The sequence below is a fragment of the Diachasma alloeum genome, unplaced genomic scaffold (genome assembly GCF_001412515.2).
Source record: "Diachasma alloeum isolate Michigan unplaced genomic scaffold, Dall2.0 Dall_scaffold_00183, whole genome shotgun sequence".
Taxonomy (NCBI): domain Eukaryota; kingdom Metazoa; phylum Arthropoda; class Insecta; order Hymenoptera; family Braconidae; genus Diachasma; species Diachasma alloeum.
In genome coordinates this window covers 113,488-128,695 of record NW_021680349.1, presented here as the reverse complement: position 1 = coordinate 128,695, position 15,208 = coordinate 113,488, and the positions used below count along the sequence as shown (strand labels likewise).

General features: G+C 34.4%; 1 protein-coding gene across 4 annotated transcripts in view; it reads right to left on the bottom strand.

The window, feature by feature from the left end:
* Nucleotides 1–326: 326 nt before the first annotated feature.
* Nucleotides 327–15,208, bottom strand: part of LOC107047598 (UDP-N-acetylglucosamine--peptide N-acetylglucosaminyltransferase 110 kDa subunit) — a 41,371-nt gene continuing 26,489 nt past the window's right edge. For all 4 annotated transcript variants that reach the window (XM_015270390.2, XM_015270392.2, XM_015270385.2 and 1 more), the window contains 5 exons: nucleotides 12,094–12,364; nucleotides 6,700–7,302; nucleotides 3,691–4,205; nucleotides 2,152–2,982; nucleotides 327–1,368 (listed from right to left, as the gene is read on the bottom strand). In XM_015270390.2, the coding sequence (XP_015125876.1) occupies nucleotides 1,170–1,368; nucleotides 2,152–2,982; nucleotides 3,691–4,205; nucleotides 6,700–7,302; nucleotides 12,094–12,364 (2,419 nt within the window). In that variant the 3' untranslated portion in view covers nucleotides 327–1,169. The remainder of the gene's footprint in view (nucleotides 1,369–2,151; nucleotides 2,983–3,690; nucleotides 4,206–6,699; nucleotides 7,303–12,093; nucleotides 12,365–15,208) is intronic.

The following is a 15,208-nucleotide window of genomic DNA, read 5'->3' as shown; positions in this document are numbered from 1 at the left end:
TCTCGTACTATTTCTGACGTTATTTAGGTTGATCACAAGTTGAGTTCGCTCGAGATATTGATTAGTGGATATCCCTCAGATTTAACGATTCTTTTTTCCTGAATAGATAAGATGTTTCGTAATCCGGTGAGTTTCTGGGTGTATCATCGCTTCTAGAGACATCTGGACGCCGACTATTCTATTGTAGGTCGAGCAGAAATTTTCCATACCCTTTTTTTCTAACAATTTCATGTTCTTGAGCTAAAAATATCTTCCGCGTAATGACCATTACCTTCTAATAAAGTTTATTCAGGAAACAGCGGACATATTAAATAAAAAGAAACGAATCTTCATCACGTAATTAAGATGCTATATTTATTATCTGGATTTACATAGCTATGCCGGGTTGTCTACACATAGTATAATCATTTTGTCTCACCTCTCAGACGCTCGGTTAAATTTTTATTTCACATGTTCTCAAAGGATGGCCCACTATCTACTCTAAAATCGAAAGTTGTCATCAAAAAGATTCAATGAACATAAGTAGAGCTAATGTTTTACTTATTTACAATACTCAATTTTTAATTTTAAATCTTTATCCCATTAACAGTTTTATGCTCGTTACGTTTATACAAATTTCTCTCGAAATTCCCAAAATAACAGATTAATCGAAAATTGAAAGATTGAGTGAGCAAATTAGGGTCTCTCATCGAATAGTGAAAGACAAACGACACTTTGACACGAGTGAAAATGTGGATATTCCAGTATTCAATAAATTAAATTTAAATCGTGTACCCAACAATTGTCGTATCTCCATGAATTACCTCAAACCTGTCATATTCTGTGGTCAACCCTTCAAATCCATCCATCACTTATTTACCTCTCATTATCACGTATTGTAAATTAATTCTAATGTCTACCCTAGTCTCGTCAATCTATTATACAAAAAGAAGATATCCCCCGATGTTTCCAGCGTATCGCCCTCCCTGGCACTGGCATTTCTCTAGAATTGATGGAGAAAAAATATATTCCAAGGCCTCGTGACTCGTAAATGCAGTCCCTAAATCATCTCTCTTGGCCAGAATTCCCCCTCACAGTAAGAAATAAATGAACGAAAATATATTCTCTCAGTACGTGAATGAACAAAAATGTTAATGAGATCTTGGAGAAGGAGAGAAGAGGTAACGTATTTATGATGCTGTCGTGACTTTTTGATTCTGCTGGTTCTCGCTCTTATCAATCGCTGCAATGTGATCTGGCTTTTCACCACGTGCAAAACGCTCCCACATTCTCTTATACAGCATTTCCATTCCCATTGCGTACATCTTGCAGTCGAACAGTGGACTCTCTGAACGTGCCTTCCACACTTTAGCACGGATGGCTTTTAAGCTGAAAGAATAAGAACAAAATTGGTTAAAATTCAATTGGTCAGGTGGGGATGTGCAAGTGGAACAGAATCTTTGGGCTCTATTTACTGGGATTCATCGAGTTCAAGTCAATGCAATATATTTAAAATTTAAGGTATTTCCCTCGAAAACAGGTTTTTCTTATGATTGTCCCCATGTTTTTGACAGATAATGTTTTCAATATTCCCGAGCTATTGAAAAAAATTCCGACTAGCTGTACTACATAGTTTATTCAACTCTAAAAAATGGAAATTTCGTGAAATCATTTCTTATTTAATTTAAATAGCCATGTCTTCATCAACAACATGAGGATAGAAACACTCAGTAACTTATGAGAATGCAATAAATTAAGTCATTCAGATTTTTTTCTAAAAATCCATAGGGAATAACTTTTGGATGGCATTGTCTTGGGATATACCTTAATGATTTAAAGCTTTAGATATTTTCAATTCTCATATTTTCCAACTTAATTGTCTGAGAAAAATTTGAAAAAAATTAATGTTTCTCTGAACTTTCTCTTCTCATAGATAAATAATTTAATTTACTTTGAAAACCATCCATGATTTTCCATTAAGAGTCAAACAATTTTTGGATTTTTACGTTGAACGAGAAAGAAGAGATATCAATTTCTGTCCACAACTTAAATTTTTCCAAATCTTCGTTTTCTTTTTATAAAATACTCAGTTAGGTTGAAACTCAATTTTTCAAGATTGACAAATTCACAGCAATGAAAAAGAACAATTCATTAAAATAAAAAATAACTTACTACTCTCGATCAGTTCCCAATCTAACAGCAATCTCCTGATACTCATGTCGTGTCCTGGCTACCAATTCAGGGCACCCCAGGGTATTGAGCTGACTGGCAGCGACCCTCGATGCCAAAGTTTCACCAGGTAGTGTAACCACAGGCGTTCCAGTCCAGAGAACATCCATGCTGGTGGTGTGGCCATTGCAAAGTGGTGTATCAAGGCAAACATCAGCCAACTGTCCCCTCCTAACGTGCTCCTCTTTAGCAGCAACATTGCTGAATAAAATTCTCCCAGGTGCAAGACCAAGTTGCTGTGCAGTGGCCTGTAAATTTGGCTCACCCACTGCTGGAAATCTCAAAAGCCAGAGAACTGAGTTTGGCACGTGCTTGAGAATATACGCCCACATGTGAAGGGTCAATGGGTCAATTTTGTACAGCTGATTGAAATTGCAGTAGACAACGGCATCCTCGGGCAGTCCATACTGTTGCCTTGTGGTAATAACTATGTTCTGAGGCACTTCCTCACCAGTTGCTGTTTTAGTGTTGACAGGAGTTGGGGCCATACCATTCTGAACTACCACACCATTAACGGACATTTGACATTGACCAGAAGCAATCATTGTTTCAATTGGAGTTGTTGTTGGTAATTCAGCGACCTTGAGGGATATTTCAACCGGTTTGTTCTTCGAATCTGCAACGATAATCTCACGTATCTCCTTTACCATTGTGTTTTCAATCATTGGAGACAGATCGGTGGCATTTATCACTGCTACATTGTCGGCAACTTTTCCCTTGAGTCCCAGCTTATCTGCCAGAATCAGACGCTCCTTCAGGTGGGGGAACATTTGTCTGGAAAGAACGAGTCGGTTAAAGTGCTGGACCATCTTTTATTGAAGATAAAACCTTAGAGGCAAAGTTTTCTTTTTAAATTAGTTGCATTTGTCTTGGAAACTAGTGATTTCAAGGGAAAATTTATCATTTTAAGACATCTCTGCTCAAGTGGTTTTGATTTGAAAATAATTCCTTCGGTATTACTTCTATTTATCATAACTTTGGAATGTTACAGCCATTTTATCACAAAAGCATATGGACAATTTACCATAGCATTACTTGTTGTCGTTTCATGTTTCCCCGCAATAGCTATCAATATATTGATATTTTCTTGATTCAAATTCGCGTTTGTACTTATTCAAATTTTGCAGAGATTACTATTTACTGGAATGTTTTTATATTCACTTTTGATCAATCTGATTAGGTAATGAATTTTTTATTTTTGTGACGATTATCACTGATCAGAAGATGTTTATATCTTCCTTTGTCACCAAATTGCTCATTAAATTTTTGTGCTAATAAGGGACGATGTAGAAGTAATGTAATGAAATAATTTGTGAATTGTTCCGTAAATAATTAGAATGATGAATTGTACGATAAGTAGAGATGAAATCTATTCCATCGAATAAGCAATCATTCTCTGGGGAAAAGTGGAAAATTGAAGCTCTGGTTAATTTTCTCCTGCAATCAATGTCAATTGCTGAATTATGCAAGTAATAAACTTACTTATGATCTCCAATGAAATACGTGTGTGGCATATATGCCAATTTCTCGCTGTATTGACTAGCCAATTCCAGAGGTGATGTTACTTCGTCAGTAATCAAATAATCCATGAAACTTGCACCAGATGTGCCTGGATAGCCGAGCCACATAACTTGAATGGGCGCTGGTCGTAATGCAAATATCTCGTTCCTCGCACCCTTGGTGTAACCATTCATATTAACCAGAATATGTATTCCATCGTTATTAATACGATCTGCTGCTTTTCCATTGCATGGGGTTTGAGAGAGATCGATGAAATGCTCGGATTCACGGGCTATTTTAGAGCGGAAATTAGTGCCATCGTCGGTGCTCAATGCGTAGCAGAATATTTCGACGTTGTTTTTGTCATGGAGACCGGGAATTGATTGCATCAAGTGACTCGTTGGGTGATTACCGAAGTCCGAGGAGACGTAACCAATTTTCAGACGTTGACCAGCCTCACGTGGGTACTTGAAGGGCTGCTTGTGTAGTACGTGAATCTGAAAATTTCATTTTACAATTTTTTAGTGAATTTTTTACTTCCTAAATTTTTAGTTTTTACAGTGAGAAAAAATATAATATAATTCGGCCAATCAAATGTGTTTTAGACAAAATCGATATTTTTTTCTTAGTGTATTTTATATTTTTATTTCTTCGGTTAAATTGACTCCCCCTCATTGAACTTTTTTATACTCTTGATGAAACTTTTTGTTGAGTCAAGTTTTTTATCCTTTATCTGATGAAATCGTTAACTTTTTTATTGAAATCGTCATTAAGTTCAGGTGTTTTTATTATCAACTTAATGAAACCTTCTCGTGTTCTTGGGTGATTGTCGAGGTTGGCTGAACATAGCAAGTTTTCCATGCCTAATCTATTTATAATAGTGAAGTAGAATAAGTTAACATTTGCGTTTTTTTTTGCAATGTGTGGATTTAGAAATGTTGAAAGATATTTTTTTAGAAAATTGAATTAATTAGAAGAAAATCCCGTAATTGATTTTCATCTTCTATTTTCTGTAGTAAAATCAACTCAACCTCGTCGAAATTTTTATACTCTTGATAAAATTTCTCATTGAGTTCAATTTTTATCGTCAGTTTACTGAAATCGTTAACTTTTTATTAGATTTCTCATCAAACTCAGTTGCTTTTATTATTAATTTCGTATAATGTCGTTTTTATACCGAAACTTTTTCGTGTTTTTAAGTAACAGTCAAGTGGTTGAATGCAACATTTCTCATACCTAATCTGTTTATAATAGTGAAATGGAATAAAATACCAGTGAGTTTTTTGCAGAGGGTGCATTTAGAAATGCCAAGAGATTTGTTTTTTCTATTTTCTATTTTAATTTCTCCAGTAAAATCGGTTTATCCTCGTAGAAATTTTTATACTCTTGATGAAACTTCTTATAGAGTTAATTTTTTATCCTCCGTTCAAGGAACTCGTTAACTTTTTATGAGTATTTTCATCAAGCGCAGTTTTCTTTATTATCAATTTAGTATAATCTCATTTCTATACCGGAATTTTCTTGTGTTCCTGACCAGTAGTCGAGTGGTCCAACGTAATAAGTTCATTTCCCAGATCTAATCTATTTAGTAGTAGATTGCAACTATATAACATTAGTGTTTTTTTTTTCATTTTCGTAGATAGCAAGAGATAATTTTTCAGGAAAGTCGTTCTACTTTAACCTTTTACTCGCGATTTTCGTTTTTTTCCTTTGATGCTCTTGATAAAACTCCTTAATGAATTAATTTTTCATCTTTCGTTCAAGAAAATCCTCAACTGTTCGGAATTCTCATCAAGTTTAGGTTCTGCATTATTAATTTAATATAATCTCATTTCCGTACTAGAACTTTCTAGTTCTCTCAACTAGTACTCAGGTGGTTATACGTAACAAGTTCATCCCCCACGTCTAATCCACTTCATAATCCAGTGGAATTCAACGGAATGACTCGATATTTGTCTGAGTATCTCTTAAAATCAAATTTATTAATTCTTCAGGGTATTCGTTACTTCTCAACCTTCCATTTCCTGTTTCAATTCCTTCGGTAAAATCGGATATTTCTCGCAGAACTTTTCTACACCCTCGATAAACCTCGTATTGAATTGATTTCCTTAATGAAATTGCTAACTTTTTACCAGAATTCTCATTGGGTTCAGTTTCCAGATTTCATCTCTGTAACGAAACTTTCCCATATTTTAAACGTAACAATTTCATTTCCCACGTCTAACCCGTTTGGTAGTCATGAAGTTCCAATCCACTATTAAATAGATTAGATTAGGGATGAACTTATTACGTTGAACCACTCGACTACAGGTCAAGAACACAAGAAAATTCCGGTACAGAAATGAGATTATACTAAATTGATAATTTAAAAAAACAGAGTTTGATAAGAATCCTAAAAAAAGATAACGAGTTCATCAAATGGAAGACAAAAAATCAACTTCATAAGAAGTTTTATCAAGATTATAAAAATTTCTACGAAGAAGAGTGAATTTTATTGAAGAGATTAAAATCGAAAATAGAAGATTAAAAAGTACGGAATTCTTATTGAGTTGATTTCGTCAATGAAATTGTTACCATTTCATCGAAATTCTCATCAAGTTCACCTCTTCGTTATCAATTTAACATAATTTCATTTCTGTAACAAAACTGTCGTCTTTTTAGCTTCATCCCCTACATCTAATCCATTTACTAATCAAGTGGTAGAATAAAATAAGTTCACGTCAGTCGGAGTTTTCAATTTAAAGAATCTCGGAATCTGAGATGACCGAATTTTTACAAGAAACTTTTTAATATCGAGTAGATTTAGAAGATGTCCCGAGACATCTTCACAGAAAATCCAATCACCTACACAAACATTGCCTCGACATTTTGCCTCCAGAGGGCTCATTACTCCCTAATTTAATATTTATGAACGTGTTTGTTGACTCATTAAGTTTCATCACTTCAATACTGAATTAATCTCTCGCAAAATGTAATTTATTCACATCTCACCTTCTCAATGCATAAATTAGCATGTCTCGCAGCAATGGCCTTTCTAAAGTCATGTGAAAGTGGATAAAGCATGGAATGATGTGGATGAACACTTGGCAAACGATTCTTATCCAACTGTTCAGCAACGATTGACACAAGTTTCTTCATTCTAGCTTCGTAATCAGTCCAGTCACAAGCAATTTGCAGGCAGTGTGCAAGATTGCAGTAGGCATCTGGAAAATCTGGCTTGAGTTTCAATGCTGTTCTGTAAGACTGAATGGCTTCAGGAATGTTTCCCGAGTCTTTGTGAATTGACGCAAGATTCGAGTGTGCATCAGCAAAGGCTGGATTAATCTGAATAGCTCTTGTGTAACACTGGAGAGCACCCTGAATATCCTGCATCTCCTTGAGCGTATTCCCCATGTTTGAATAGGCATCAGCAAAAGTTGGTTGTATACGTATTGCCTCTTTGTAATGCATTAGTGCTTCATTCAATTTTCCCTGCTGTTGTAATACAGAAGCTAGATTGCTGTGGGCTGCGGCAAACTCGGGAAATACTTCGAGGGCTTTCAGATAAAGACGAGTTGCTTCTTCAATGTATCCTTGCTCTCTCTTTATGTTGGCCTGCAAAAAGATTTCATCGAATTTAATATATTTAAATTTAATATATTTATAATTCTTTGGGGTAAGAAAAACTACAGTTATTCCGACAAAGTTTGATTGAATATTCTAAAGATTCGTTCCTGTATTCTTTCTTGGGCAAAGATCCATTAGAAGGCAATTTTTCAAACAGTAGATTCTTCAGGGATATTCTTCTTCGGATTCTTTCTATCTCGGTGTAGAAAATACTGGAGTGATTCACCATTGTTTTAAGTCTCAACTAAAATACTATATGCTGGCTTGGAAATTTAATATATTTTATAATTTTATTTCTTGTCCGGGTTAAAAAAAACCTGGGATTCCAACAAAGTTTGATTGAATATTCTAAAGATTCGTTCCTGCATTCTTTCTTGGGAAAACCTCCATTAGAAGGCCATTTTTCAACCTTCAGGGATATTCTTTTTTGAATTCTTTCGATCTCGGTGTAAAAAATACTGGAGTGATTCCAATAGAATTTAATAGAATTTTCTAAAGGTTTAGTCTTCACTATTGTTTGAAGAAGTCTTAATTAAAATACTGTATTCTTCCATCAGAGAAGAAATTTTCAATCAACAGATTCTTCGGGGGAGAGTCCTGATTGGTAATTAATTTCGTGTCAAAAAACCTATATTTTCAGTGATGAAATACTTCTATCGATTTTATCAACTCGATGTATGCTTGCTTACAAATTTAATATATTTTATAATTTTCTTTCTTCTTCGGGGTAAAAAAAATAACACGGATTCCAACGAAGTTTAATTGAATATTCTAAAGATTCGTTCCTGTATTCTTCCGTAAGAAAACCTCTATTAGAGTGAAATTTTTCAACGTCTAGATTCATTAGGGATATTCTTTTTTACATTCTTTCTTTCGGGAGGTAGAAAATACTGGAGTGATTCAATAGAATTTAATAGAATTTTCTAAAGGTTTATTTCTGAACTATTGTTTGAAGAAGTCTTAATTAAAATACTGTATTCTCACATCAGAGAAGAAATTTTTAATCATCAGATTCTTCTGAGTCGAGTCCTCATTGGCAATTGTAATTCAGTTGAAGTCAAAAGATATTTAGTCGTTTTTGTCATTAAGAAAACTTTCATTTGGTTCGAATAAACATTCGCATTAAATTTATTGATCCAATGTATGAATTTGTACCTCTCCATATTCTTCTTTATACGCTTTCTTTCTCGGGGTAGAAAATACTGATGTGATTGCAATGGAATTTAATAGCATGTTCTAAAGTTTTATTTCTCCACTATTTTCTGAAGAAGTCTCAACTTCGTGTCATTAAAGAAAATCTTCTTTTATTGATAGAATATTTGCATCAATTTTATTAATTCAATGTCTGGCATACATTGAATTAATTCCCCTCTTTATACTGACTTTCAAAGAGATTTAATCAAATTTAATATATTTTTTAGTATTCTTTTTTCTACGTAAAAGAGACTCGAGTGGTTTCATCAGAATCTAATTTAATATTTGAAAACCCATTCTTCCCTGCTTCCTTGAGAAAACTTCCATTAAAATACTGTACTCTAACATTAGAGGCAAATTTCCAGCCATCAGATTCTCAAAGGTGGCGCCCTCATTAGCAATGCTAATTCAGTGGAAGTAAAAAAATATTTTTGGACTTTTTTGCTATTAAGAAAATTTTAATTTGATTGAATTTTATTGATTCAATAGTGTCTTTTCCTCGTCATGTTGGCCTTCAAGGATATATCCTAGAATTATACATATATATTATATATTTCTTCGTTCTAGACGTAAACAAGCCTGGAGTGATTCCAAAAGAATTTCATAGAATATTCTGGACGTTTATTTCTCCACCAGGGATAGGCAATAATATTAGATTTTGACACTATTAAAAAGGATCCTTATGTTGTTCAAAGTTTAAGTATATTTAACAAATTTAAAATATTATAGAATTTATTAGCAAAATTTTTCGACTGATGGTCACGAGGGTCAAAGTGTCAGATCTTGTATTTTTCCAGATGGAAAGTCGACTTTTGCCAAAAGCGAATTTTTTAGCCGGGTGAACGTTGATTCCAACTATTTAAGCGATGGGCTATTCAGAACTCTCAAAAGTATGTGGAAAAAGTGAAAACTGAAAAAGTTTTTTTTTTCAGATTTTCAAAGGGTCAGATTTTCCGTTTTTTCAGGGGAAAGTCGACTTTCGCCAAAATCGAATTTTTTAGCCGGATGAATGTTGATTCCAACTATTTAAGCAACGAGCTATTCAGAACTCTCAAAAGTATGTGGAAAAAGTGAAAACTGAAAAAAAAAATTTTTCACCGGGGGCCAAAGTGTCAGATCTTGGATTTTTCCAGGTGGAAAGTCGATTTTTGCCAAAATCGAATTTTTTAGCCGGGTGAACGTTGATTCCAACTATTTGAGCGACGGGCTATTCAGAACCCTCAAAAGTATGTGGAAAAAGTGAAAACTGGAAAAGTTTTGTTTTCAGATTTTCAAAGGGTCAGATTTTCCGTTTTTCCAGGGGGAAAGTCGACTTTCGCCAAAATCGATTTTTTTAGCCGGATGAACGTTGATTCCAACTATTTAAGCGACGGGCTATTCAGAACTCTCAAAAGTATCCTATCGTAAAAAGGAGAAAAGAAATAGATTCCGAAATATCTCGAAAATCTCGAGTAAGCGTAAGTGTAACACTGAAACCGAAGCGCCACTACGTGAGGAGATGAGAAGGCGCGTGCGCAGCACGCGCGGCCGATTTAATCAAATTTAATAAGTTTTTTATTTAGTTCTCCTGCTTCTCCTATGTAAAAGAGACTGAAGTGGTTTCAGCAGAATTTAATTTAATAGTTTAATACTTTTAATAGTTGAAAAAAACCATTCTTCCTTAAGAAAACTTCCATTAAAATACTGTATTTGTTCTTTAGAAGAAAATTTTTCAACCATCAGACTCTTCAGGGGGGATTTCTTATCAGCAATTCAAATTCAGTCGAAGTGAACAAATATTTGCGGACTTTTTCATCACTAAAAAAACTTCATTTCGATTGAAATATTCCCATTAATTTTATTAATTCATTGTATGCTTGTTCCCTCTTTGTGCTGGCTCTCAAACAGATTTAATCGAATTCAATCTCTTTTCTGATATCATTCTTCTGCTCTAAAGAAGACTAGTAATTCATAAGAATTCGATTGAATATTCTCAAGATCCACTCTTCACTTTCCCTCAAGAAACCTTCCATTAAAATACTGTACTCTCACACAGGAATAAATCCCAGTCCCCTAGATATTCCAGGAGGGAGGTCTCATTAGCAATTCAAATTCAGTTGAATTAAGAAAATATGTACCAGATTTTATTCTCTAACAAAACTTTAGTTCGGTGAGAATGTTTCCATGAGTTTTAATTTCCAACATGAAGGATTTTCGTTAATTAATTACAATAACTCCATGAATATTTTTTTACGATCGCCTGTGCCCTCTCTACTCAACGTCCAAACTAATTGCTGAAATTGTTGATAACCCCCAGTCCTCTCCAATTATTGGAAGTCAGTAAACAAATATATGTGAATTTTTCAATTATTAAGGGAAGTTTATTTCGATTGAAATATTTTAAAGATTCTCTTTTCCAATATACCTCAATAAAATTCACACAAAAATACTGTATTCTTACACCAGAATCAATCCAATCCCCTAGACTTTAAAGGGTGGAGACCTCATTAGCAATTCAAATTGAGCTAAATTAAAAAAATATCGCCAGATTTTATTGTCCTCAACAAAACTTCAGTTTAATTGAAATATTTCCATGAGTTTTAATTTCAATCATGGCGGCTTTTCGTTAATTAAAATAATTGCATGGATATTTTTTCATCACCTGTCGCTTGTCTATCCAACGTCCAAGCTAATTACTGAAAAACTCCAGCCCTCACTCATTATTTACCGCGGCGAGAATTTAATTAGCGCAACTGTGGTTAACAATTGATGGAAATTCAGTGAACAAATATTTGCGAATGTTTTCATCAGAAAAAAAAACGTTATTTAGATTGAAATATTCTTATCAACTTTATTAATTCAATATATGCTTATTCGCTTTTTATGCTGTTTTCAATCAATTTTCTGATATTATTCTTCTGCGTAAAAAAGACTCGCGTGAATATATGAGAATTTACTACTCAAAAATTTAAAATTTTCCAATGAAGGTGTTATTATCAATTCAAATTCAGTTGAATTACGGAAACATTTCGATTTTATTTTCCCAAAAAAACTTTCAGTTTAATTTGAATATTTCCATCAGTTTTAATTTTAATCATGGAGGTTTTTCGTTAATTAAATAAACTCCATCAATATTTTTTTCATCATTCCCTGTCGCCTGTCTATCCATCGTCCAGGCTAATTACTGAAATTGTTGAAAAGCCCCACCCTTCCCCCGTTATTTACCTCTGCGAACGTTTAATTATCACAACTATAGTTCACAAATAATAGAGATTCAGTAAACAAATATTTACGAATTTTTTCATGCAAAAAAAAGTCATTTTGATTGAAACATTCCCATCCCAGATTAAACTTCAATAGAATTACGAAAATATTTCGATTTTATTCTCCCAAAAAAACTCTCAGCGTAATTTAAATATTTCCATGAGTTTTAGTTTCAATGATGGGGGTTTTTCATCAATTAAATAAACTCCATCGATATTTTTTTCATTATGCCCTGTCGCCTGTCTATCCATCGTCCAGGCTAATTACTGAAATTGCTGAAAAGCCCCACCCCTCCCCCATTATTTACCCCTGCGAAAGTTTAATTAGCACAACTATAATTACCAAATTATTGAGAGAGTCAGCGTGAGTGGGGCATAGTCGTAGAGCAGTATTGTAGCACTCCTCCGCCTCGACCACTTGTCCCTTCTCCTTGAGTGCATTGGCCAGATTGCAGTAAGCATCTGGAAAATTGGGCTGGAGCTCGATGGCTCGTCTGTAGGTATCAATGGCCAAATCAATGAGTCCCTGTTCATAGTAAACACACGCCAGATTCCCGTGGACGACAGCATTGTTGGGGCTCAAGTTCAAGGCTCTCAAATATGCAGCGACCGCTCTGGGGAAAAAAGGAGTAAACGAAAGTTCATAAATAACGTTCAATTAGAGAATCAGCGGTGGATTAATTTCCTCATCAAGGGTAGAGGTTCCACGAGCAAATAATGGAAAAGGGGCAATTAGACTTGCGTGCCGCGAGCACGACCCATTGATCAGCCTTATCAGCACTGAGAAAGGCCAGCACGCCAGGTGAACCCATTATTTATTAAAACCCATCAAGTGCGTTGTTCGATAACCGATGAAAACGCTCAATTCACCAAGCTCAAAACTTCCATCGGCACATCCTCACTGCGTTTAAAATAAACTTCAACGACTTTTTTAATTTTTTTAATCTATCGGCAGAGCGTCAATGCTGTTTGCCCTTTCATCAAGCATCTATTTTTATTTAATAGGCTACAGTGTTTCAAGGGCGAATGCTGAAAGTCTAGGTTCAAACTAGGGAACTGAGAAGCTTTTTTATTAAGGATATCCAAGCACCTTTTGCAGGTTCGTTTGGAAAATTTCAATGGTAAAATTTGTCTATCGAATTGATATTTATCAAATTTTTTGTATTTTTTTGCGTTAAGGATATTCAATGCGTGAGAAAAATTTGAAAAAAATCATAAATATTCAGCGTCAATCAAATTACATTTTCCACTGAATTATTATTTTTTAAACATTCGTTATTTGTAAGTAAATAATTGAAATTGTTAATTGTTGTTAAACTTCCGGAAACCTAGATTTCTTAGGCGTGAAATCGATTTCTAGTAAAATTCTGAATATGAATAAATTTGTTACCATTCCGAACGAATGATTTTTATGCTGAAAATGCTCGTAATTTTAAAAAATTGCAATTTTTAAATAATTTTATCAATCTTTCTCCAAAAGTAAACTTTTCAATTTTTTTCAGATTTGGAAAATGTTTTCTAACGGTTCAATATCGAGATTCAAATTCAGACCTTCAAAGTTTAAATAATAAAATCATTATAAAATGATCGGAAACTGAGGGTCAAATAAGGCTCAAATGAAAGCATTTTACTAGAAAAAAAATACCTAAAGTGCTTAAATATCCTTAAATCATTCTCTAGTAAAATTTTGAGTACAGTAAAAGTTAATTCTCCACGAATGATTCATGGAAAAAATGGTAATGTACAAATATTTAAAATTTGCTACTATTTTATTAATTTTCCCCAAGTATACGTTTCATGTTATTTACAAATTTCCGAAATGTTCCGAAATATAATAAACTGCCGTTTAAATTAAAAAAACAAAGCCGTTTTCGCCCCACCAATTCCCTAGCAACAAATTAAAAAACTTGTCATTGGCATTAACTGCTAACTCCACTACATTTTCTCAACTAGGAAAATTTTTTTGTTCTCAATCATGAGAAATATTCTCTGTTCAAAGCAGTTCTGCTCTCTACGACGAGGACTCATCTTTTTTTCTATGGGGAAAAGACAAACACCTTTTGATCCAAGACTTGATCCACGCAACGCATCCAGTGGGAACCGGACTCGTGACAGTATTTTCAATTTGAAGACGAATGGATGGTGCAACTGAGCTCGATGGTGATATCACCGTATAGACAATGACACACTGGTACTCCATACCTCGGCCATACCTACCCTAACATTTCAGTCTGATACCTTCACTAACTCGTGTGCAATAAATCATCATTTGTGGTTCACGTGTGACTATTATATTCACTGTTATCAATTGATACAAAAGAAAGATCCTGAGTAGAAAAATAAAAACTGCATTGGCCGAATAATCTACGGTTTTTTAGGACCCTGTTTGTCAATTGTGCATCATCATAATGTCCAGATGATTTCAATATCAGTCTCTTGGTTGCTATCACCCGCACCAATTATTGTGGCTATTATTCTTCTCACTGAATTGTTTTATCGCCTTGTTAATGGTGCATTAGTCAGGCTTATTGGCAGGGCTTTGTCTTGAAACTAGACTGATGATCGTGACTACGTGTTGATCGATATTTTCACTTGGTAAACACGTCAGTCTCTGCAGTTGCCGTTTAAGCGCACTTTGTTGGAAGTGTAACTATTCCCCTGGATTTAATCGTCTTTTTACGTTATTCAGTCTGTTAAATCGTAGTCAATGTTATTATTATCAACATTTAATTTTGACTCTTGCTGCCTAGAGGCTATGCACGATTATTGAGACAGAACACGAGCACTCAAACCTCTGGTGGCGTCAATCTTGCTGTTGTTGCTTTCCGTTCTTCGTATTTAATTAGCTTCTTACTCCAATCTCGGAAATGACTTTAGATTCGTTTTAATTATCAATTAAGTAGTTACAATCTTCAGAGAGACGGAGACGATAGGGACGAACTTGCTGAAACGTGATATCTGTTTTCCCCACCTCTTTGTTTTCAACAAAATAATGGAATGATTATGATAACGGAGGGAGAAAGTGGATAAATAAATTTTATAATGAATCAGGAGGTAAAAGTTTACGGAGTGTGACGTGTTTTCAACTGCAGATACGAGCGTTTATCGAGTGGAATTAATCCTCGCTTTTAGTTTAACCAAATAGCAGAAATCGAGCAAGGACACCGGGATTTTTGGGCGCTTTCGAGAGCCAGAAAATGAATGAATGGAAATCCTGATTTAACGGATAAAGGAGGCTCCAGTGAATTCTCACTTAATTTCGGTGATGAATGGACTGAGGCATTGAGGCGTAGATCACAGGGAGGAGTGATATAAAAATAAAACAGGATAACAAGCTGGGGAAGGGTTTGGAGAATTCAAGTGAAAATTGGTGAGCAACAATCTTCTTGTCTTGATTATAAAAATAACATGGGGATAACTCAAAAAAGGACTAACACTTGCTAAAATATTAATAAACT